A 23,185-nucleotide genomic window follows, 5' to 3' on the forward strand; every position below is an offset into this window, starting at 1 on the left:
CTCCCCATGTCCTCCTGCCCATTCCTTTCCTCCCCACTCCCCACACTGCTGGAGCCTCTTCCCCAAGAAATCAGCCCAGAGCCTCTCAGCTTGAGGAGGGCAGACACCATCAGGCTGGGAGACTGCTGGATAGGGAAATGTGACCTTGGCACTCCAGAATACTTCAAGCCTCTTAGAGAAATGCAGTTACCTAGAGTGGTTCATTCTCCAGGATTGTATTTCAGTTCAATTATGAATTAAATGTATTTGTTCTAGGAAACTGATCACCATGTACTTTCTCCCACTATGGGAAAAATTCCAAACAACAAACTAATAAACACATTTTTGGAACAAAGTCTCTCTGTAAGTTGTTACTGACTTGTAAATTGATAGTTACATTTATTTCCAAGTTATGACAATATATATTTGATTCTTAGGGCATACACACATACTCATTCACACAAATCAAGAACAGTGGAAATAATTTTTTTTGTTTTTTGGTACTGGAGATGGAACTCGGGACCTTGCGCTTGCAAGGCGCAAGGAACCACTGAGCTAAATCCCCGGCCCAGTTGAAATAAATTTTTAAAACGAAGTTCATTAAACTCATCTAAATGAAATAAACTCCCTTACAGGGTTTATTATGAAATAATGGGAAACCAATTTTTCTGTTTCTCTATTGAATATACATGTATATTCAATAAATTTGCCAAAATAGCTTCTTTTTATTTGGTAAAACAAAGCAACACTGAAGACAAAGCATGAATACAAGAGGAGGGAATAACTACCATTTTCACTAGTAGTGCACCTCAGCTTTGACAATGAAAACATTAGGCATTTCTTGAAGACTATTCAAAAGATAATGCTCAAAATGGGTTTTGTAAATCATTTATTATGATTGAAAGGAAGAAAATGATAGGAGACAAATTAGACATGAAACATTATTCTTTTGTAACCAATCATAATAACATACTTCGAATTTTTTAAATGGCTATATAAGTAATTTTCCAGAAAATAAAATTTTCACATCATCAGTTACAGAAAATTGATTTCTTTCCATCAAAATATTTTATCTCTGTTCTATCAAAAATAAATGTGAAGACTAAGATACTACAGTTTAACTTAAGCCTTCACTGCTCATTCTTAAATTAGAAGACGTGGGGTGGGTGGTAGCTTACCAGATGGCAAGTGAACTACCTACCACCTGAGGATGAAGTTCTCAACATAAGTAACAGCTCTGCCAAGCCTCTCACTCACCAGCTATTGATCAGTAAATGGTTTTCTGGGAGCCCAGAAACACTATTATATCCCAGCCAAAAGACTCCAGAGAATCATCCCAAATTGGCAATCAGCTTATTCTAAAAAACTAACTTACTCACTCAGTGAGTGGCTGTGGCTCAAAAGATGCAGTGGGAAATAGTCAATTGAAATCTATTTCTATGGGTCTTTAAAAATCTTTTTTGATTAATTATAAGGCACGTTATTACTTGAGCGCCATATTTCTTGGCTCTGCTTTTTGTTCTAAGGATGGAACATTTTTGAAAGGCTGTGAGAACAGTACATTGCCATAGGAAGAAAGCAGCAAAGAGGAAAATATGAAGGCCCTGCCAACAAATTAGTTCAGCAGCTAACAGTTTTTTCAAATTGCTTAAAAAATATGACACAAAAGGTGATAAATACGTCCAAAAATAAATACAAATATTCTACACATAAATAAAGTTAACCATACTCATGATTATTATTACAGTTAAACATTTCTATAATAGAATTTTCATATTTTATCACAGTTTCATTTTTATCATGAATACTAATGATACTATTTTGACACATACTGGAGTGTACTGGCCACTGATATGACTGGGTATAGTAATACATTTCAATATTCTTCCAATTAAAATTTTACCTCCTTTGACAGAAGAATTATTTTCTTTTGAAACAATTTTTAAAAACTATTTATTTTCAAAGGGCTGGGGAGTTAGCTCAGTGGTTCCACTGCCTGCCTCGAAAGCGCAAGGTTCCGTGTTCTATCCCCGGTACCAAAAAATATTCATTTGCAAGCTATAGAAAAAACTGTTTGAGGGGCAACACTGTAAGGACCATCTTTGTTTTCAAAGATGCTGTTATTTAACAAAGCAAGGTCAAGACAACCTAGCACCCAATGCAATGCAAACTGGGCAATAGTCCAGTGAACTTGTTATAAGAGCAGTGTCAGGAATCACTGTCTCGCTTTAAACTTTCCACTCCAGTGATCTGCAAAGGTGGCAGGTATACTTTCTAACACCACAGAGGAGGTTGTGGCCACTGAACTCCTGTTTCCTCACATAATGATTCACAGAGCCAGAAGATTTATTGCACTTGCTCTAAAAATTTTCCCCAACACACCACTCCACAGCAGTTTCTCACACTGTGTATCCCACTCCTTTCCAAACACCATCTCATGAATTAAAAGCACATTTAATTACAGGACTTATATTTTTGGCAGTGAGCTTTTCCAAATAATCAACTGGTTAACAAATGAGAGCTTGGAATCTCCTTTTCTTAAGACTGTCAGAATATTTAAAGGAAAAAAGCCATTTTGCATCAATGTCTCTCATGGCCAGAGAGAAGGGAGATGGGGAAAATGACAAATTTTAACTTATTTAATCTAAGAGGAAATGAGCATGTTGGCAAATTTTGTGTTTGTTTTACTGTTGCTTGACTAAGAATCACAGAAGAGGTAGCAACTCTGGTAATTGCTAAGGTCTAGAACACTGATGTGTGGTGCCAAGGGACGGTGTCAACCATCGCGCCACAGCTGATGCAGCCACTACACGGGGACAAAGAGTGATATCCAAGCTCCTGGGCTTTTAGAGTAAGGTGGGGCCTTTGGTGGGTCTGCTGCTTGACAGCAGGGGCTGGCTTCCCATCACCCTGGCTTGGGGTTCCTGGGCCTTGATGGAAAGCAGTGCTGGAGCAGAGAGGTGGTGAAATGCTGCCTTTTGTTGATGGAAGTTGTTGATGTAACTGGCAATCAAAAGAGTGATTTCAAGAATCTAAAACAAGAAAAATAGAACCGTTATGCTCCTGAGAAGTTCTCACCAATTCTAAGAGAGCAAAGGGTTGGCCAAGGGTGATCTCCATGTGCAAGCACCCAACCTACCAGAATCCACTGCTTGCTGAGAGTGAAGTTCTTATGTGCCTGCACCATCAAGGCACCACCACATTTTTTCCATTACTTAAATCACCAGAAAGAGTGACTCTCAGAAAATAATCAAGTTTAGTGGCAATATTTGGAAATGTAATGGTCAGTATACAACTTTATCAATTATCTTAAACTCATGTTTGTGAATATATATGAATTAAGAAATTTAGTGTGTTACATCAACTCTTTATTTAAACTGAAATATTGACTATCCTATGACCTTTTGGTCATGGCTAACCATCTTCACCTACATATAGAATTGATTAGGAATCTGATTTTTTTTTTTCTTTTGGTACCAGGGATTGAACTCAGGACCTTGTGCTTGCAAGGCAGGCATTGGCACCACTGAGCTAAGAACCCTGGTCTTGAGATCTGATATATTTTTTAAAAACCTCCAGATTCTACAGAAATTGTCTCTTTATTTGACAACTTTGTGAAAAAGTTTTTGGAGAATCAATTTCTCATTCTTTTTACTAAAATTACCATAACATGTTAGAATGCAGCCCTTTTATTTAAAGGCATTGAAACTTTATAATTTGTTTAAAACAGTAAAGGAACAAATATGTCTTAATTATAAAAATCTGCTCTTCCTCTAACGAGTCCATAAAACAACCCCAAGTAGTTAAGATAACGTGTATAAAGTATCTGATAACAATAAGTCCATGGCCATTTCTTTTGAACATTTTATATACCAGGCACAGGGCTGAGTTAAAATAAGTAGCATTGTTCAGATAAAGAATCCAAGATAAAGTTAGCAAGGATTTGAATCCATGGTTGTTAAGTTATAAATAAAATCTCTTTTTCCGTCTGGAAAAGTCTTTGCTTAATAAATATTTTAGTATTAAAAAACTAGTACAAAAAAGTTGGCAGAAAGGGTTCCACTCACCTTGGGTTTTGCCATGGTAAAAAGTAATTTCTCTGTTGGTTTGTCTTTTGAATGTGAATTGTTAATGACTACCATAAAATCATCTTGATAACCTCCAAAGGTCGTTAGACTTCTGTGTGCATAGCTGACTAATAACCTCTTCAAAGAAAAGAAAAAGTAATTATGTTATATGCTCTTTACATAAAAATGAAAGATAGTTAATAACTAATCTCCATTAAAATGATTATGTTAATTAGTCGTAACATAATACAAAAACATTATCTAAAATATGACATCTATTATGACCTAAAATAAACAGTGGTGGAGCTAATTTTATATTTTCTTCACAATTAAATTTTGATTCTGAAAAAACTCACTGCAGAAAAAATAGAAACTATCAGAAAATGTAAAACACCTATATTTCAGCAGCCAGGGGGAAAATCACTGTTAATGTCTTTGTATATGTTCTTCCACATAGCTCTCTTTACAAATCCGGTTAAGGCATGCGAAACTGATACTTGTAAGGTCAAAATGGTCAAATACTATACGACAAAACTGGCAAATCTACAAGATTCAACCTGGTAGGTAGATTTTGAGATATATAAACAGAAACAGTATCGTGAATACTGTTTAGCACTGTACTATTTTTTTAAGTTAACAGCAAGTTGTAACCATCTTTTCATGCCAACCAATGAAGTTGTATAGAATTTTAAATTACTTTAAAGGCAATCATTTTTATTTAATCAGTCTCCTATTACAGCATATTTAAACCATTTTTATTTCTTTTCATTTGTTACTTCATAATGCACATACTTATTTCTTTGGTTGTAAAAATCAAACAAGAATTGCTTAAGGAGTAAAGACAACTAGGGGAACTTTTCCCACCTCTCCTCTAGAGAGGTTATACCATTCACATTCTCACAATCTTGCTAACACTGGATATCAACATTCTTTTAAATCTCTGCAACCTAATTGGTGAAAAGTAGAATCTGCTTTAAATCTCATTTACTTAATTAGTAGTGAAATTTAACATTTTAAAATACATACATTGCATATTTATATTTCTTCTTTTGTAAATTGTCTTGGTCCACTTATCTATTAGTGTATTTAACTTTTTTTTTTTTGGTGGTGGAAATTGAACCCGGGACCTTGGAAATCCACTACAACTGTGCTACATCCTCAGCCCCAGCCCCATAGTTTTCTTTTATTTTTCTTATGTTATAAGAGATCTTTATATTAAGGCTATCCAACAAATACTTTTCGCAGTGGGTTTCTAAAACCACTTAAAATGTATAATTTAAAGTTGTGCAGCCTAAAAATAAAGAGGTCTGGACATGTAATGATCGGCCTGCAGGACTGAGCAGAATGCTGTAGCCCTAGATGCCTTCAGAGCTACAGCCCCCTAGTGTCTACCTGCTGTCCTGTATATTCACCACTTTAGATCTAGGGAACTAGTTAACTAATGGAACTCAATACTGGTGTAAAGTTTGTTTTTGTTTTTTTTGGTACTGGGGATCGAACTCAGGTCTTTGCGCTTGTGAGGCAGGCGGCAGAACCACTGAGCTAAATCCCTGGCCCATGCATAGTTTTTTTTTTGTTGACTTCAAGTCACTGATGTTATAATGTGTCTTTAAGTTATCCACCCAAGAATTAAAAAGTATTTGGAAAACAAAAATTCTTTCAACAAGTTTTAAAATTACTTACAAGAGGAAAACAGTATGACACTAAAGGATAGTTTTGTTTCCAACCCATTTTTAGTGACCTCTCACTATCACCATGGGTAAGGAGAGTACACTACAGCTCTTAAATTGGCAACTCCTAGCCATTAGATTGAAAAAAAAAAGGAATAAAATATTTTCTAAATAATGTGATACATGAAATAGGATAGACAATGTTAATTTCAGATAAATAAATGAACACATAAAGAGAATAATTTGACTTAATTTGTACTTATGTGAAAAGCTGTAAGTTTTGTATATGTCCAAGTGAACTGGCAAATGATATTATGGAAAATTATAGAAATTATGTGGTAGAAGCCTTAGTGAAACTAAAACTTTGATCATTAAAGTTTCTATTTAATGATATCTTAAATATTTTTATTTTACATAGGAACCAATTATCATAACACTTTAAAAATATTCATGTCACCAATATAACCACGATGGTAGTTTAACCACAGGATCTTAATATTTTCCCATACACAACAGGTAATCTGTCTTATTTTATAAGATTTAATTATAATCATAATTGCATCTGTAAAACTGCTTTCAATTAGATATATTAGGATGTTTTCTGAGTATCAGAAAAATAAGATTAAGGTATCATTACCTTATGTTTATGGTATGCTGAGCAAAAGAAATAGTGGATTCAATGTAAAATTTTAGGGCTTAATCTTACCATGGAGTTGAATTCTAAGATGCTTAAACCATTCTCATTGATAGCCAGCCATATGACAGTATTTCCAAGTGATAATGGAGTTATGGGCTATGAAGAGATGAAAATATACTGTATTATAAATGCTAAACCAAACTACAGAAATATATTTTAGACTAAATGCCAGGGAACACCATTATACAACAACAGCAAAATCATATTATTAAAAATTAATTTTGGGGAAGGAGGCTGTTATTCTGGACAGAATAGCGAAGTTGATATTTGGAGACCTGACTTTGAAACCCAAATCTGCCATTTAGTAATGTGTGCATTTGGACAAGGTATTTAATTCCCTTGAGGCTGAATTTCCTCATCTTTAACATGCAAACAATAATTTTTATTATTTATTTTTGTTCAAAAGGTCAATAGTTGACAAAGCTTTTTGGGTTTCCATGATGGCCAAAATCCTAATGAAACAAATTATACTGATGTACCTTGTATAATGTGTAATGCTACCACAATGTAAAAGATTACTATAATATTTGTATACTTTTTCTTTTTTTTTTGGTACCAGGGATCAAACTCGGGACCTTGAGCTTGCAAGGCAGGCTTTAGGATAACTGAGCTAAATCCCTGGCCCAATGTACATTTTTTCTAAAAGTTTATTAAATGTGATATTCAGGGTATAACAAAAATAGATTAAAAAGAAAATATGAAACTGTGATCTGTTGTACTGAAAAGTACTAAACTTTCTACCAAATTCTTTATTGCAAAAGCAATGAAATTATATTAATAAAAAGTCTCCCACCACTAAAACCAATTAAAATCCACGAATATTTATGAACATTCCATAATAACTATTTTGTTCAGTTAACAGCTGAACTTCTAACAAAAACTTAATTATGTCTCTTAAATCTTACAAAAGAATCTCAAGACTATAAATGAGGAATTGGGGTGAATTTTGTGTTACTTGCATACAGTAAAACTTATGAGAATCTCATATTTTAAAAAACACCCTCTAGCTTATCATTCTGTCTACTGAGTGCTGATTTGCAAATGTAGGCAGGCACTAAACAAGATGCCATTCAACCCAAGTGTCTATTGTCAGGTGAATGAATAAGCAAAATGTGTGTGTGTGTGTGTGTGTGTGTGTGTGTGTGTGTGTATGTGTAGCTGAATGCTATTCAGTCCTAAAAGGGGAGGAAATTTTGACACATACTATGTCATCTTCAAGACTTCCTAAGTGAAACAGATAACCATAGTACAAATACTTGTAATTCCTCACACATGTGCTTCATAGAAAAGCAATTGATTCCCAGGGGTTGGGGGTTGGGAGAGCATGGAAAGTTAGTGTTGAATGGATCTAGACTTTCAGGCTTCAGGGAGACAAAAAGTTCTAGAGATGGACGGTGGTGATGGCTGTACAGCAATGTGAATGCACAGAACTGTCTACATAAAAATAGGATGGTAAATTTTATGTTACTTGTATTTTAACACACACACCAAACAGAGGCACCATTAAGCAAAGGAAGTGCATCTCTGTTACAAAGAAAAGTGCTAGTCATGCAACACAAAACAGTATCATTATATCATAATAATAGTTTGTGCCAGCAGCTTACAGGACATAGGTTTCCCTATATCGCCCAGGCTGGTCTCAAACTCCTGGACTTGAGCAATCCACTTGCCTCAGCCTCTTAAGTAAATGAGTGTCACTACACTTGACTTATTCCTTATACAGTATTTTTATTTATTTATTTATTTATTTATTTATTTATTTATTTATTGGCACCAGGAATTGAACTTGGGACCTTGTGCTTGCAAGGCAGGCGCTGGAACCACTGAGCTAAATCCCCGGCCCTATACAGTATTTAAAAAAAAAAAAATGCAACTCCATGCAAATACATTCATTGCATAAATGTTTAAGAATACTAACACACTATCATCTTTCTGTTAACTCAGTATGGAGCTTCCAGTTCCAGTAGCAAAAATAATTACTTACCCAACAATAAATCACTCATAGAATCAGAGTTAGAAGATTCCTTAGATTTGACTTTTCCAGTCCACATTGTTTATTAATAGATGAGAGTACCGAGGGCCAGAGAGAGTAACTGACTTGTCCAAAGCTGCAGGCTATTCAGCAAATGTTTGTGAAGTGACAATTGTGTGCAAAAGCACTATGGTGGGCCCCAGAGGAGGACTGTAGGATCACTCTGGAGGTTAAGTCTGCAACTTATTAGTGAGCATAAAAGAAATACACAGAAAAAATACAGTGCAAGACAGGATGCATCTGATGAGTCTATGAGGGGACTAGGGACGTAACTTAGCAGGCAAGTGCCTGCCTGGGAAGCATGAGGCCCCAAGTTTGATTCCTGATATAAAAAAAAAAAGTATCTACGAAGGTCCAAAGTAGAAAGAATAGAAAAAAGAAGAGGAATTTTAAAAGCACAGTTTGGGGCTGGAGGCGTAGCTCCATGGTAGAGCCTGTGCTTAGCATGCTCTTTCCCCAGGACCTTCTCCCTAGAAAGAAAAAAGGTACAGTTTTTCTCTTGGGGAAAGGGCTGGCTACCTCCCAGGCAGGGTTCATGGCTTTCTGCACTGTTTCTGCAGAACCCTGCGTGTATCACTGTTAAGGACATTCACCATGGAGTGCTTTGTTTACAAGTGTGTTGCAACACTGGACCATGCTAAAAGACACCATCCTGGAAATGTGGTACAATTCATCAGAAACTAGGGGTTTATGTGTGTCTAGAAGTTAGGTCAATGCTTGCCAAACAGGACTCAGTAAATATTTACTAAATCAATGAGCCAATGAGTGAGAGTGTAGTCCATTGACTGGATATATGAATGAAGAGAAGAAAGCAGTGTTCAGCTGTTGTTTATCGTTTCCTGATTAATGTAATGAGTTTGGGAAATGATTTAGGGTGGAGAAAAGTTGAGCAGAGGGGAAAAGAGGGAGAAACCTTGCCCTTCTCTAACATTCCTTCATTGCTTTCTTTAAATTTGGGGGCTTTTCTTCATTTTTTATAAAGCCCAGTATATTAGCACTGGGGTAAATCTGGTCGATTATGTACACAAGGTTTTTACTATGTGTCTCCCTCCCATTCTTTCTTACTTTTGCAAAAAACAACTTGGCACCAAAGAATGGCCACTTCCGGGCTACTGTCAAATAAATGCGCACACAGTCAGCAGCACTGCGTCCCCGGAGGGCCATCCATCTGGTTGATAGTCGCTGGTAAAGCTGCCTAAAAAACAAAAAAAACAGAACAAAAAGACAAAAGCCAAAGCATAAGCGGTGTATCATCCTCCCAAGATAAAGCTCTCCTTGGGTCAGTTCTAGGCCTACCTGTGATATTTCACCTACCCACTGTTACATCTTTCTGGAGCATTTCTTTTACCAAATTCTCATACTGTCATTGTTCTTAACATGACCAAGATACCCCTGGCAGGTACATTTTAAACACCTGAAGAGTTAACATCAAGCCCTAGTATAAAATAGTTTATAAGGTAATTTCTCCTAGGAATATTATAATTTTTAAAGAAAAGTTCAAGAAGAAGAGCCCAATTGGAAGAATTTTAGGTATTACCACTCCTGGCTTAGAGAAAGGTTGGATGCATAGAAAACTTCTCAAACTAAATTACAGAGGCAACCACTTACACTACACAGACGACAAAATACTGATCTTAAAATTTCCATTTTGGAAAACCCATGGTAAAGTGGATTTGTCTCTATTTTTAAAAATCCAATCAGCATTTCTTTATATCCTCTAAATACTGAAACTGTAAATTAATTTAATTCCAATTTTACATTAAAAAGTTTCATGTAAGAAGATAGCTTTTTAATTTCAATTTGTTTATAATAGAAGATCCTATGAGATAATTGTTTTTGATACATGCTTCATAAGATTAAACATCAGTCAGTTTTTTCCATCTTTATTATCAGGATTAATTTGTACAAGTATGAATAAGATCAAATGAAAAGAAGATCTAAATCAAGGGAATGCTTTTTTAATTAAAAGGATTTTTTAGTCAGTGCAGAATGTATATGTGCTTCAAAAATATAATGCCACACATGACAAATAGACTCTAAAGCTTCTGGGCACATCTAAAATAGAGATGGTTGTCACCTCTTGGGGCTCATCAGTATTAAAAATTCCTGAGAAAACTAATTTTTCAACCTTTAAAATTAGAACAGAAAAATGAAAAACAAAAAACGAGTAGCATGACTCTACCAAAGAGTTAAAAAAAAAATGCTTCCTTACCTTAGCTGTTCCTCAGTACAGCTGTCTCTATAACTTTTAGGATAAAATTTTTCTATGACTTGTTTTAGAGTTTGATTTGCTTTGCACTGGTTGGTAACATGCCCCGCTGGAGTTGAGAAAGGTCTTTCAAAATCTCCAATTTCCACCTGATTGGAAATCCAAAAAAAGAGAAAACGTAGAATATTGAAAGAGCTTTGAAAAGGAAAATCACTTTTAGTTTTTCTTTAAAAGCACACAACACAAAAATCTATTTGTTGTGATTCTGGGGCTACAAAATTTATAATCATATGTGAGAACTGTTAAGTCTGAATTTCATTTGAATTCTAACTTTGGGGGAAAAAAGCTATCACTTAAACATTTCAGTACTATTTCCACATTAACCTTCCTAGATTACTCTCACCATCTAGCAGTAGTTGCTGAAGGACACTACTCTATTATTTCCTGTAGCACAGCATAATTTTTCATTTGAAGGTAGCATTTCAATTGCTAATAATAAGATGAAATTGAAGTTAAAAATAAAAGGCAAAAAAGATGATAAAGCTGTAAGAAGTCAGGAAGCAGTTGTAAGTTTTAAGGGTCTCTACTGCATGTAATGAGAGCAAGAATTATATTATTATTATTTCCTTCTTAGATTTTCTCTATAAATGTTGCTATATTCAGCCACTCATTCTATTAGACTATTATTCCTAGGAATGGAGCTCTTCATTTCCTTCTCTCCCTCGATGAAAGAATGTTCAACCCTTGTCTCTGCTTATAGGTCACGGAGATGCCATCCTTTGCCACCCATCCAACTACCCATCCATTTCTCCACCAACTGAAGTACCTCTTCCTTTATCCAAACCTACACTTAGTTCCCATTATAAGTCAGTTGCTGTTAAGTGATGTGAGAGAAGAAAAAGCTAAGCACAGAACCTACCCTAAAGAGTTTGCTAGCTAGTAGGGGAGACTGAGGCACACTTTTGATAAACTGTGTTAAGTGCTTTGAGTAAGATACCAAAGAGGGTTCCAGAAGGAGCATTCACACCCTTACCTACAGAACATCCAACAAGCAGCTGGCAAGCTCCACCCAGCCTGGAATGGTCCTACAGAGAACCCCAGCTCTCCACGTCCCAGGGGCCTCCTGCCTCCAGTTCAGCTGTTGCACAGGCCCTGTGTCTTCTCTTTTCTAGTTCCTAAGCTCATCAGTTACTGTGCAAATCTCAGCTGAGCTCTGCCCTGACAACCTTTTTTCATAATCTTCTAAGTTCTCTGACTCCATTTCTTATTTCTTGGTTGTCTGGCATGGCTTTGCTGTTCAGCTCCCGTTCCTCATTTTTCCTGGTTGCTAACACTCCCCATCTCTTTTCTCATCAAGGATCCTTCCCTAATGTCCTCACACCCAATAAAAACTATCCACCAGATCTTTACATTGAAATTCTTTCCCCCAGAGAAGCTGCACACTGTCCCTACCTGTCAGCAGGCAGCACTCACCACAGCTGCCTGTGGAACCTAGACTGGGTCTTAACTTCCACAAAGTTGGACAAACACTAGTTAACAAAAGTAGTAGGACCATTCACGGCAACAGTGCCTCTTCAGGAAGCCATGAGTGGTGTGTTCAAGCTCAGCGCTTTGCCTCCCTGGTGCAAGAATAAACACAGCAGATGTTTGGAGAATACGATAATTCCCAACATGTCCCACATGAACAAGACCCCTTACCAGACTTTGTACAACAATGTTGGGTCAGCAGCTCTGAGAATTTCCTAAGACAGAGAATGTCAACAAGGACCTAGCAGTATTCAAATTTACGATAGAAATAACTCATTTAGCAAGTTTAAATTTCTTTAGTATATTTCATTTATCTTCATAAAAACTGCTCTGAGGGAAGAAGATCAGAAGCATTATTTAATTTTCCTTATATAGAGTAATTTTACTTTTACTTTTATTTTTAAATTTTGAGACAGGGTCTCACTAAGTTGTTCAGGCTGGCCTGGAACTTGCCATCCTCCTCCCTCAGCCCTCTGAGTAGCTGAGATTTTTTAAATTAGTCATGTGCCCAAAATTTTATTGATGTGTTATCTTAACTGCTCTGTCTCTTCCTCAAACTCATCTAAAATGTTAAGTATATATCCCCAAAGCAGTTTATAATTTTTCTTGGAGAAGCTTCTTGACAAAATTAAAAGATAAAGCAAAAAGATGAGGTTAAATCCTAGTTTTAAAAAAAAAAGATGCTGGTCGTGGTGGCGCATGCCTGTGATCCCAGCACTTAGGTGGCTGAGGCAGGAGGATCACTGTGAGTTTGAGCCCAGCCTGGGCTACATAGGAGTTCAAGGCCAGCTTGGACTACATAGTGAGACCCTGTCTTTCAACAAATGCATGATTTTAATAGAGAATCTGTGTCCAAACAATTGGCAGGGAATCATTCCTAGTCCCATGACCAAGAAAATAAGTGCCCTGTTTCTCTTTTCTTCAGCTTTTATCATTGAGATCAGGACACCAATATTTAAGTGTAGAACATTACAGAAGGACATTTAACCCCCCCCACAGGATTCAGGAAAGTTTCTTGGAATATGTGACTCCTACCGTAAAAATGAAAGGGTAAGATGAAGTTAATAGGTGAAGGGATAGGGGTAGAACATTCCAGGCTGAGGAGACTGACCAGTAGAACATAAGAAAAACAAAATCATATGCGAGTCAGAGAATTGTACATGAATCCGGTTTACACAGATGAGCAGAAAGTTCATGGCACAGTTCAGATCAGGAATATCTTCTGTATTGGTAAATGACAGCTAGATTCGCATTTTTGCTGTGTCTCTATCTCAGTTACTAGTTCTGTGTAAACAAATCTCCACGAACAGGCAACACTGGTCCTGTCTCCAGGTCTAGGCCTTAAGGAAACTGCAGGCTTCATTGTCTCTTTTTGGGTAACTGCTTTTGCCATTCAACCACCATTCTGGCAGAAGCATAAGCAGTCACGTGAAGAGAGCACGTGTGGATGTTCCAGCTGACAGTCCCAGCAGAAGTCCCATGAACAGCCAGCATCAGCCAGGAGACAGGCAATTCCAGCCCTCAGCCCTGGGGTCACAACTGGCCCTTGGACTGTGTCAGTGGATGCCAGGTGAAGCAAGGACAAGTTGCTGTCTCACATTCCTCCCCTATTATTTGAAGAGTCATTTGTTATGCAGCTATGGCTAACTGGAAAAACTCTCTAGCCTCTGTGTGAAAGATAAATTTGTGAAAAACACAGGCACCTGGAAGGACAGCAGGCAGGATGTGACAAGGGTCAGAACTACAGTGATGGTAGTAATTAGCATATTTAGCAGTGAACAGGGAAGAATATCTAAGGCCAGTGGGAAAGGGAACAGGGAGGAAAGAGTCAGCGGGGATCCCTGGATTTGAACTTCACGTGGGCACTGAGTGGAGACAGCATCACAATGAAGATACAGAATGGGAAGAAAGAGGAGGGAAGATGATTAGTGTAGTTTTCAGTATGTTGAATTTAAGGAGCTCATTAAGGAAGTATGAACTGGAGAGAAGAGACTTAGGAATCATTGGCATAGGTAGTGGATAAAATAAAGAAAATGAATGGAACGACCTGGGATGATGTAGAGAGTGAAGAGCCAGCAACAGAAGACGCTGGGGGACCTAAGTGTTTGTCTGGATGGAGTATCACAACGTTTAACATTTTTTCCTTAATTGTCCTATGCAAAGACTCAGGTGTGCTAGAGACTGTGAGCTGTCTCTTGTGACCATCCTCTTCTTCTTCTTCTTCTTGAGCAATAAAGACCTTAAATGAAGCTGGCACACTGCTGCTCAGCTTAAACCACACCCCCTGGCCTCCCTTGTAGGTGCCTAAATCCCATCCTGAGCAGAGAGGCCTCAATGGAAGTGTTTTATGTAACTTCAAAGAAGTACTCCCAAAGGCAGGAAGGCATGGCCTTCTTCAGCCCTTCCTCTGTTTCCAGGCCTGGAACACTGACCTAACAGCTGGAGCTCTGGCAGGCCTCCAGAAACATGGGGTTGACAGCGCAGGGACAGTAGAATGGACAGCAGGATAAAGCTTGTGGTCCCAGTGACTTTGTAGGGGAGCCAGGAAGATCCTTCCACCTCAATGAGAGATGAGCATATTTCCGGCTGATTAAGTCTCTGTATGTATGTTTGCTGAAGTCTGAATTTAACCCTAATGGATACAACAGGTAAATGAGAAAGTGCTCCTGCTCTTTCAAGGACTCATTCTTGTTAGGTTAGTGAACAGTTTCAGCATGGCATTCTCAGCCTCATAGTAAACACTCAGATTCCTTTATGAAATGCAAAGCCTGGAGCTCTATTTTCAAGAGTTATGAAACAAGGCTCCCGTATGTCTCATTCTATCACTGCCACTTGGCTCAGAGTCCAAGCAGATAGAATCCCTGCAATTTTTAAGGTGATAATCATAGCAAAAAATCAATTTAAAGAGTTACTGAAGGTCTATTTTTTTATTGCATTAAATTCAGTGAAGAAATTAAAATCTTATCACTTCCATATATTACTCTACACAACACGGGAGTTACCTGAGCTAAGAGAGCTGCCATTTCTAACGCCAGGTCCTTGTTCAGAGGAAAAAGGCCATTTATTATTTGCTCATTTGTCTGATACATTAACAGCAACTTTTCTCTATCAGTCTCTCCATAAGTTTGCATTGAAAAATACAGTCTGTAAAAAAACAAAAGGACATTTCTCATTAAGTGATTTTTTTTTTCTTGCTTGCTAAGGATTGAACCCAGGGCCTCACACCTGCTAGGCAAGTACTTTACTACTCAGCTTCATCACCAGCCCCCAGTGATATTCTCAAGGAGGAAGAAAGTAAAGATACATTCAGAGGACCAAGATGGGGGTGTTTTAACATAATTCTCTAAGCAATGCAAACCCAGACCATTACTGTCAGTGATCTATGTTTCTGTTCCATATAAAAGTCTCAGCAAAAAAAACAAAAACAAAAACAAAAAAACCCCAATAAACTGCTTTGAAGTGGAGGAACCCTTTTATGCTATTTTTTATGCCCTAAAGTACCAAGTCCTTAAGTGTTACAGAGGAAGGGCCTAACACACAGAGCGACACTAAATTTCCCCCTCTTAAAAGGAATGTACAATGTAACTCTTCATTTCAATGGGCTGTGTAAACCAAATTTTCAAAACACTCACAATCTCTCCTGAATACCTCGAACATACCAAAGAGTAGGAAATGAAAGTTCCAATTCAAAATCAACATCAACATCAAATAAAGACAGAAAGAAGTGAGGTTTTTCTCTGGGAATCTAAAAGATTATTATATTTATAAGATTATAATATAATATTAATATTATAACATATATTATATTAATATATTATTATATTATAACATTATATAATATATAAGATTATATATAATATATAATCTTATATATAATATCTTATATATACAACTTAAATATATATATATATTTATATGTGTTTTGACTCTGGTCACATGCTGATACACAGCTTTAGGTAATCAAAAATAATTTCCATGTTCTCATTATTACTTGTTAAAACATGACATGGCTTTGTTTGTCTTGACATGGGCTCTCACTTTGTTACCCAAGCTGGTCTTAAACTTCAAGAGATCCTCCTGCCTCATTCTCCCAAGTATCTGAGACTAGACATGCATCCCACCATGCCTGGCTTATCACACGGCTTTTGTTTGCCTATAAGGTCTTCATCAAATTAGTGGCCCTCTTTTATTTATTCTTTGTGTGGTTTATTTATTGTGAGACTTACAGGGGTCTGTTTTCAGGCATGTGCTGTGACTGCTGAAGTGCTGTGACAAATAGAGTTGGTAAGCTCAGACATATCTGAATAAGATCATGACGCATAGTGGCCAGAAAAGAGATTTAGATCTAGTGCTTTTTAGTGCTATGGATTTTTGGCTCTTTTCTTCCTATCCACTTGAAGGAGAGAACACCCCATTAGTTAAAGTATCTCTCCTAGAAATTATCTCAAATAGCTGGGAAGGAGAAGGCAGCCAGTTACAATATGGGGAAACAAGGTGGGTGTACTCTGAAAAGTTCCTCCTATCCACAATTCTGATCATTTTTCCTATAAGCCCAGCTTATGAACTGAAGTGATTTCCTAAAAACAATCAACCCTAAGCCCTGATTTTGGAGGACTGATTCACCTAGAAGGACAGCACAACTGGACAATGGATATAGGTAACAGACTAAAAATGGCATCAGCCAAGTGGTATAAAACAGAGAGAGGATTTAAGATGAAAGCCCTCCCTTTTGGGCTCCCTTCCATTTTTATATATAACTGATCATTCCCACTTGAAGTTAGGAACTTATTTGCCCCTGTAATCCACTAGGATTTAGCTAAGTATTCTCACTGGAATGCTAGATGTACAAAAAGAGCCAAATTTACAAATGGCTCCAGGAAAGAACAGCTAAGGTGCATTTTCCATCATTTCCAGCGTGCCAACAAGATTGAACCTGTGGAGTAAAAGCGAAGCACTTTCAGTGAAAAAGAGAGAACAATCATGGAAGCCAGCAGGTCAGGCAGACTGTAAGCAGGAACCAGTGGCTCAAACCCTGAGGGAAACAGCATTGGCTCCAACAGCTTGTACAGGTATGTGGGGAGCATATGGAGAAGAACTGAGTCACAAAAACGCCAGGAACTTGGAAAGTCAAACCCAGAAACCCGGAGTAGGAAAAGCAACAGAGGAAGGTGGACTATACTTCTCAAAATATGGCTAGCTTCCAGCTGTGCCCAAATTCTCCTGAGGTCAAGGGCAAGGCCGAGAAAGCAGCTGTTATTACAGCAGGCAGGGCTCTGACTGGATCCTTCTCCTCACTGACACCCAGGATACTGAGGCTGTGACTGGAAACCACATCTCTGTATGACTCACAATGACATGACACTGCTTCCAAGCTTGGCAGGGCTCTCAGCCTGATATTTTATAGATTTTTTTTTTTTGGTACAGGGGATCGAACTCAGGTCCTTGTGCTTGTGAGGCAGGTGGCGGAACCACTGAGCCAAATCCCCTGGCCCTAGATTTTTAAAAAATTTATGAGGTATAATATTCAAATAAAACCAGCAAAGTATATTTTGGTAACGTTAATGTGAATGGGTTAATTAACAGCATTTATTAAGTACTATCTTCTGCTAATACACAGAAGAAAAGGAAATATTTTTAAAAAGCAAAGAAAATCTGGTAATCCTCTTACTGCCCTCAACTGGCTCCATATTCATACTTCTGAGCATTTACCTCCTATTGTCATCCTTCACACCCTCTGGTAAATGTACCAAGGGAGCAGCCTGCAGTCTTCTCCACTGGTCCACTGGGTCTACTGATTGCCCTCCACTAACACTGCAATAGCGACCCTTCCCCGTTCTCTTCCTCCTCAGTAGCTACAACTTTAGCCATCTACTCAGAAGTCACCAGTCTGTGAAATCTCCTACATGTTCCATGTTCCTACAATACCTTACACATATGCACACTGTACTCATAGTAACAGCGAGCATCTGCCCACAGAGGCTGGATTCCTCACTGCTCTGTCACACTCTTCCTGCAGCATTAACTACATTACAAAGGTTTCATGTCTGCCTCTCACTAGAAACTGCAAGAGTCTAAAGGTAGGGAAATTCTATTTACTTTTGAATTCTCAGGGCTTCAAACAAGTTCTGCCAGTGATAGACTACACAGGTGGATAAATGAATAGTATGTAAAAATTGCTAAATACAGGAATTATTTGCCAAAAAGCCTGAAGAATCCCATTTCTATAGCTTTGGCTAAGTGATTATGTGACTCTCTAAAATTTTAGTTACCTCAACTACAAGATGGAGATAATGATAGTACCTACCTGACAGAGGTGTTCTTAAGATTATATGAGATACTGCATATACAGAGCTCAACACAGGCCTAGTGTGGGGTAAAGGTTCATTAAATATAGGTAATTTCTTATTAGAAGTACTATCCTTTTTTCTTTTTCTTTATTTAGGCAGGATCTTGCTGTACTGCCCATGCTAGCCTTGAACTTGCAGTCCTCCTGCCTCAGCCTCCTGCATAGTTAAGATTACTGGCATGCACTACTGAGTCCAGCTTAGCAGTAGCATTCTTTCCTAAAGATCTTTAGACTCACAACAGAGTCTCCTTTCTAAAATTCTTTAAATGTGAACATAGCTAAAAGAAATGGGACAAACTGGAGGACCTGTCAGGATCCTTCTCACTTAGGAGCCAATGGACACAGGGCCCTTACAGTGGGCCAAAGGTGGCAGAGATGGGAATGTTGGACTATGTTCTAGAAAATAACAACTACAAAGCACTACTGAGCACAATCTTTCACTTTCAAAGAGAGGGAAGAGTTATGCCCTGCAGGGAAAGATGCTTACCAGTTTTGTTTTGTTAAAAACATGATTTGACTTCTGCAATTTCAAACACACAGTAAGAAATCAAGTAAAATAAGAAGCTTTAATATGAATAGAACTTAAACACTAGTTTCCAAATGATTATCTATGAGATTGAGTTCAAAGCCTATTAATTACATCTTTAACACCTGAATCTACATAATTAAAATTTAGTAACTTGCTAAATATAAATTTAGAATTCCATGATAAAGAGAACTGGTATTTCAGTTTTGTTTGTTGCAGTGCTGCTTGGCAGATGAAAAAATCAGGTCCTTGGCTGCATGACAGGTCACAGCCAGTTCCCCTCCTAACTGTGTCACTGGAAATTTGGGCTCTTTGTCTAAGCGACTCATATACATATGCAAAGCACAGTTATATTCAGAAATATAGCACTTTCTCATAGCTGTGGCTCTGCAGCCATTTCAGACTTCTGCTAAAACTTAAACCTCTCAATTGAGTTGGGGTGTTTTTTAGGTCAAAGATTTTGTTCTAAAGTTTATTTATTTATTTTTAATTTTTATTTTTTGGTACCAGGGATCAAACTCAGGACTTTGTGCTTGCAAGGCAGGCAGTGGCACCACTGAGCTAAATTCCCAACCCTTTTTATTTTTATAACAAAGGCAATCTTGATTGTGTTAGTCACACCTCTCTTGGTCCTTTCCAGTAGTGTGAGACTTAGAACATTATTCTTATCTGTATCTGTCAGATTACCTTGGTTCATTTCATACAAATTTAATTTAATATAAATTTAAAGTTGAGCCATCATAATAAGAATCAGTATGTATTAAGCATTCATAAGGTCTAGATTATTAGGAACTGTCTTAGATATAGAAGTTGTTCCATCTGAGGAAAGCAAATGAGAATTCCTGAAGCTCCTCTACCTACAAATACAGGACCAGGCCTGGAAGCTGGCTCCTCCCTCAAAAGGGGTGATCAACAGACAGGGACAGCAAAGAGGACTTTCAGATCAGTGTTCCTCAAAACCTAGCAGTGTATGCCATCCACATAACAAAACCACTTTCTACATACTGCCAGAACTGACTTCTAATAGTTTGTTTTGTTACACAAATTTCTATCTATGTTCATACTTTTTTCTTCTATTATCTTTATCCAGTTTTAGGATTAGCACAATGTTGAGTTCCTAAAATGAGGGGAGAAGTGTTCCTTTTTTTTTCTGCTTTAAATGTTTGATATAATTTATCAGTTAAAATGTATATGAGCCTGTTGTTGTCATATAGGTAGGTTTTCAAGCTAGGAATATACTTTCTTTAATAGGTGCTATTCAAATTTTATATTTCTTCCAGAGTTAGTTTCATTAATTTGTCTTCCAAGGTACTTCTTAGAAGTTTCAAATTTATTTCAAAACAGATTTTTGTAATATGCTTTCTATATCCTTTTAAATTCTGTAAAATCTGTGGTAATGTCTCCTAGGTCTTGATATTTTAATCCTAAAAATGTATAATTGATATTGTGTAATAGGATGTAAAGGCCTAAAGGAGCACGGGAAGTGGGAGAGGTAGGGGAAAGGAAAGAAGGGAAAAAAATACAAGAAAAGGAAAAAAATGGAAACAAAATCTTTGCAAATAGGGAAGGGTGGAGGGGGTGAAGGGAGGGCAGGGGAAGGGGAAAAAAAAAAAAGAACCAAGATACTCATGTAATGGTACAAGATCCCAATGATGTATGTAAATGTATTTTATACCTAAAATGTACCAGTAAACTTAATGGGGGAAAAAACCCACAAAAAACCCCCTAGCAGTGTAAGAATTGTCTGGAGAGCTGCTAGGACATAGACTCCTGGGTTTTGGCACCAGAAATTCTGACAGTGGATCTGAGGGGGGCCTAGTAATTGCATAATTTGCATTTCTATCATGTTTCCATGTGATCCTGAAGCCCTTGGTCCAGGGCTCACACTTCCAGAACTATGTTCCAGCAATAGCCAGAACTAAAACTGTCATCTGGATGGTCCCCATCTTCCGGCCAGTTGTTCTTGCCAGCACTAGAAGGCCATAGGTAAATTTGGGCATTAATGGAAATGGGTTCCCCCAGGAGCCTATCCAAGTACCATTAGCTAATGTTGCTTATCTGTAGCAATGTATCATTTCAAACCTTAGATACCAAGGGCTGGGAATGTAGCTCAGTGGTGCCGTGCCTGCCTGGCAAGCACAAGGTCCTGAGTTCAATTCCCAGTACTGGGGCAAAAAAACCCCTTAGATACCAAAACTCATAGTCATCTTCTGGCTACTCAGAATGCTGGCAAACATCATAGTTCATGAGCTGCTGAATAAAGAGGCTCCAATGATTTATAACGACCACTGGTTCAGATTAAAGGAGTCTGTTCAAACAAAAGGTGGCCCTTAGTGGCTGATTGTGTGTGGGGGGGGGGGGAAAATATGAAGTTACCATTTTAATTTAACCATTCTGCTGATGAATATGTAAGCTATTGCCCCTCAATTTTTCACTGTTATAAAAATATGGCAGAGAAGATACCGGGCCATAGTGGAATACTCTGCCAATTTATATGAGTATGTCTGTGTCATAGAGTATCAGAAAAAAAAACAGTGAATTGGATTAAAGGATATTAAACTTTTTATGTTATACAGTGCCCTCACTTCTTACATGCCAATGAACATCTTCCAAAAGTAGTTCTCTAAAAGAATTTAGTACTATACCCATATTTCTATCAGGCTCTTGGCTTGACATTTTATAGATTCTTTAATTTATCACCCATAAGATTCAAATAAAACCAGCAAGCTATCTTTATTTTGGTAAAGTTAATGTGAATGGTCAGCTAACAGTGTTTATTAAGTATCATCTTCTGCTAGTATAGAAAATATTAAGAAAAGAAAGACAATCTGGTTTGTGACCATGTGCTTAAATGAATTATAGTTGAACTGTTGAAAAAGTACATGATCCAGCTCCACAGGCCTCTTCTCAACTTCTAAAATACAGCTTCCTTTGACAGGGAACATCCTTGAACACACTTTATCCCCTCTCTCTGACCCTGGCATAAACATTACTTCCTAAAAGAAGCTTGGTGATGTCTCCTGTCCAGGTCAGGCTCCACGTTATACACTCTCATCAGACCTCTTTCAGAGAACTTAAAGTGTAATTATACATTCATTAGGGTGGGTATATGATTAACAGCCCTCCGGCTCACTAACCTGAAAATTCCAAAAGATCAAGGACTAAGCCTATGTCTGTTCTTATTACCATTTTATCCAGACCATTTAGCTAAGTGACTGGCTTATACTTAAAGCTCAATAAATACAGAGAGAAAGATAAAAAGAGGATGTAAAAGAAGGAGAATTAGAAACAAAATAGTATGCATTCATTTCTTCTTCTAGAAGACAGTTGTTATTGAGAGAAAAACAAATATATAAATACTGTAAATAGCATTCAAGGTTATCCATAGGACACTAAACTGTGGGTGCATGATTTGAACACAGATGCAGGTCTACCCATCCTCTGGCATTTGCACACAGTATTACACACCTGCTTTTATAAGTCAGACGAACAGTTCTTGTACCTTCACATTTCCCAGGCTGCTGTTCTTTGGATGCCTGTTCCCATTTGGAAATAATGTCACAAATCTAGAAAGGAAGTGGAAAAAGGAGATTCACAGGGCTTTCAAAACCAACGTTTTTGGAAGACAAGTATGTTTGGTAGGCTGACAATTTTTAATTAATATGATCAAACCAAATGCACTCAAGCTTTTTGTTTTCAGCTTTTGTGCAGCTTTGGGTGTGGGACTTAATTACAAATTGCTCTTTTCTCCACTTATCCTTTTGGGCACATATTAACTTTGGACTGTGCCCATGAATTTTTTCACTCCAAAAAAAATCTTAATGCATGTCTGCATGAGACTGGAACCAAGAAGATTCCAGGGATTTTTTTCATGATTTGGTCACTGATGAAATAATTTTTCCACCTTCTGAGTTTACAAAGATTGGAATGTCTGAAAATACACAAAAGAAATCTGAAATATAATACAGGAAAAGGGGGTACACCCAATTCTCGCTGAGTGCTTTCAGGTAAATCTTTTCCCTCTCTAGACTTCCATTTCCTCATTTGCAAAATAAGCAGACTGTTTCTCAGAAATCCCTTGCAGTAACCTAAACCTATGTTCTAATTGTTTCTATCACTTGATGGAAACTTT

The 23,185-nt window shown here is 37.5% G+C and overlaps 1 protein-coding gene across 9 annotated transcripts in view; it reads right to left on the bottom strand.

The window, feature by feature from the left end:
• Positions 1-684: 684 nt before the first annotated feature.
• Positions 685-23,185, bottom strand: part of Plekhh2 (pleckstrin homology, MyTH4 and FERM domain containing H2) — a 117,996-nt gene continuing 95,495 nt past the window's right edge. For 7 of the 9 annotated variants that reach the window (XM_021253804.2, XM_004839363.4, XM_004839361.4 and 4 more), the window contains 7 exons: positions 22,522-22,619; positions 15,184-15,325; positions 10,658-10,803; positions 9,511-9,640; positions 6,423-6,509; positions 4,047-4,184; positions 685-3,011 (listed from right to left, as the gene is read on the bottom strand). In XM_021253804.2, the coding sequence (XP_021109463.1) occupies positions 2,826-3,011; positions 4,047-4,184; positions 6,423-6,509; positions 9,511-9,640; positions 10,658-10,803; positions 15,184-15,325; positions 22,522-22,619 (927 nt within the window). In that variant the 3' untranslated portion in view covers positions 685-2,825. The other 2 variants (XR_204982.4, XM_087216434.1) reach the window with 2 other exon arrangements.

This window comes from Heterocephalus glaber, unplaced genomic scaffold, assembly GCF_053883595.1.
Source record: "Heterocephalus glaber isolate CG9 unplaced genomic scaffold, H.glaber_assembly_v1.0 deba00001457, whole genome shotgun sequence".
In the NCBI taxonomy this organism is placed as follows: domain Eukaryota; kingdom Metazoa; phylum Chordata; class Mammalia; order Rodentia; family Bathyergidae; genus Heterocephalus; species Heterocephalus glaber.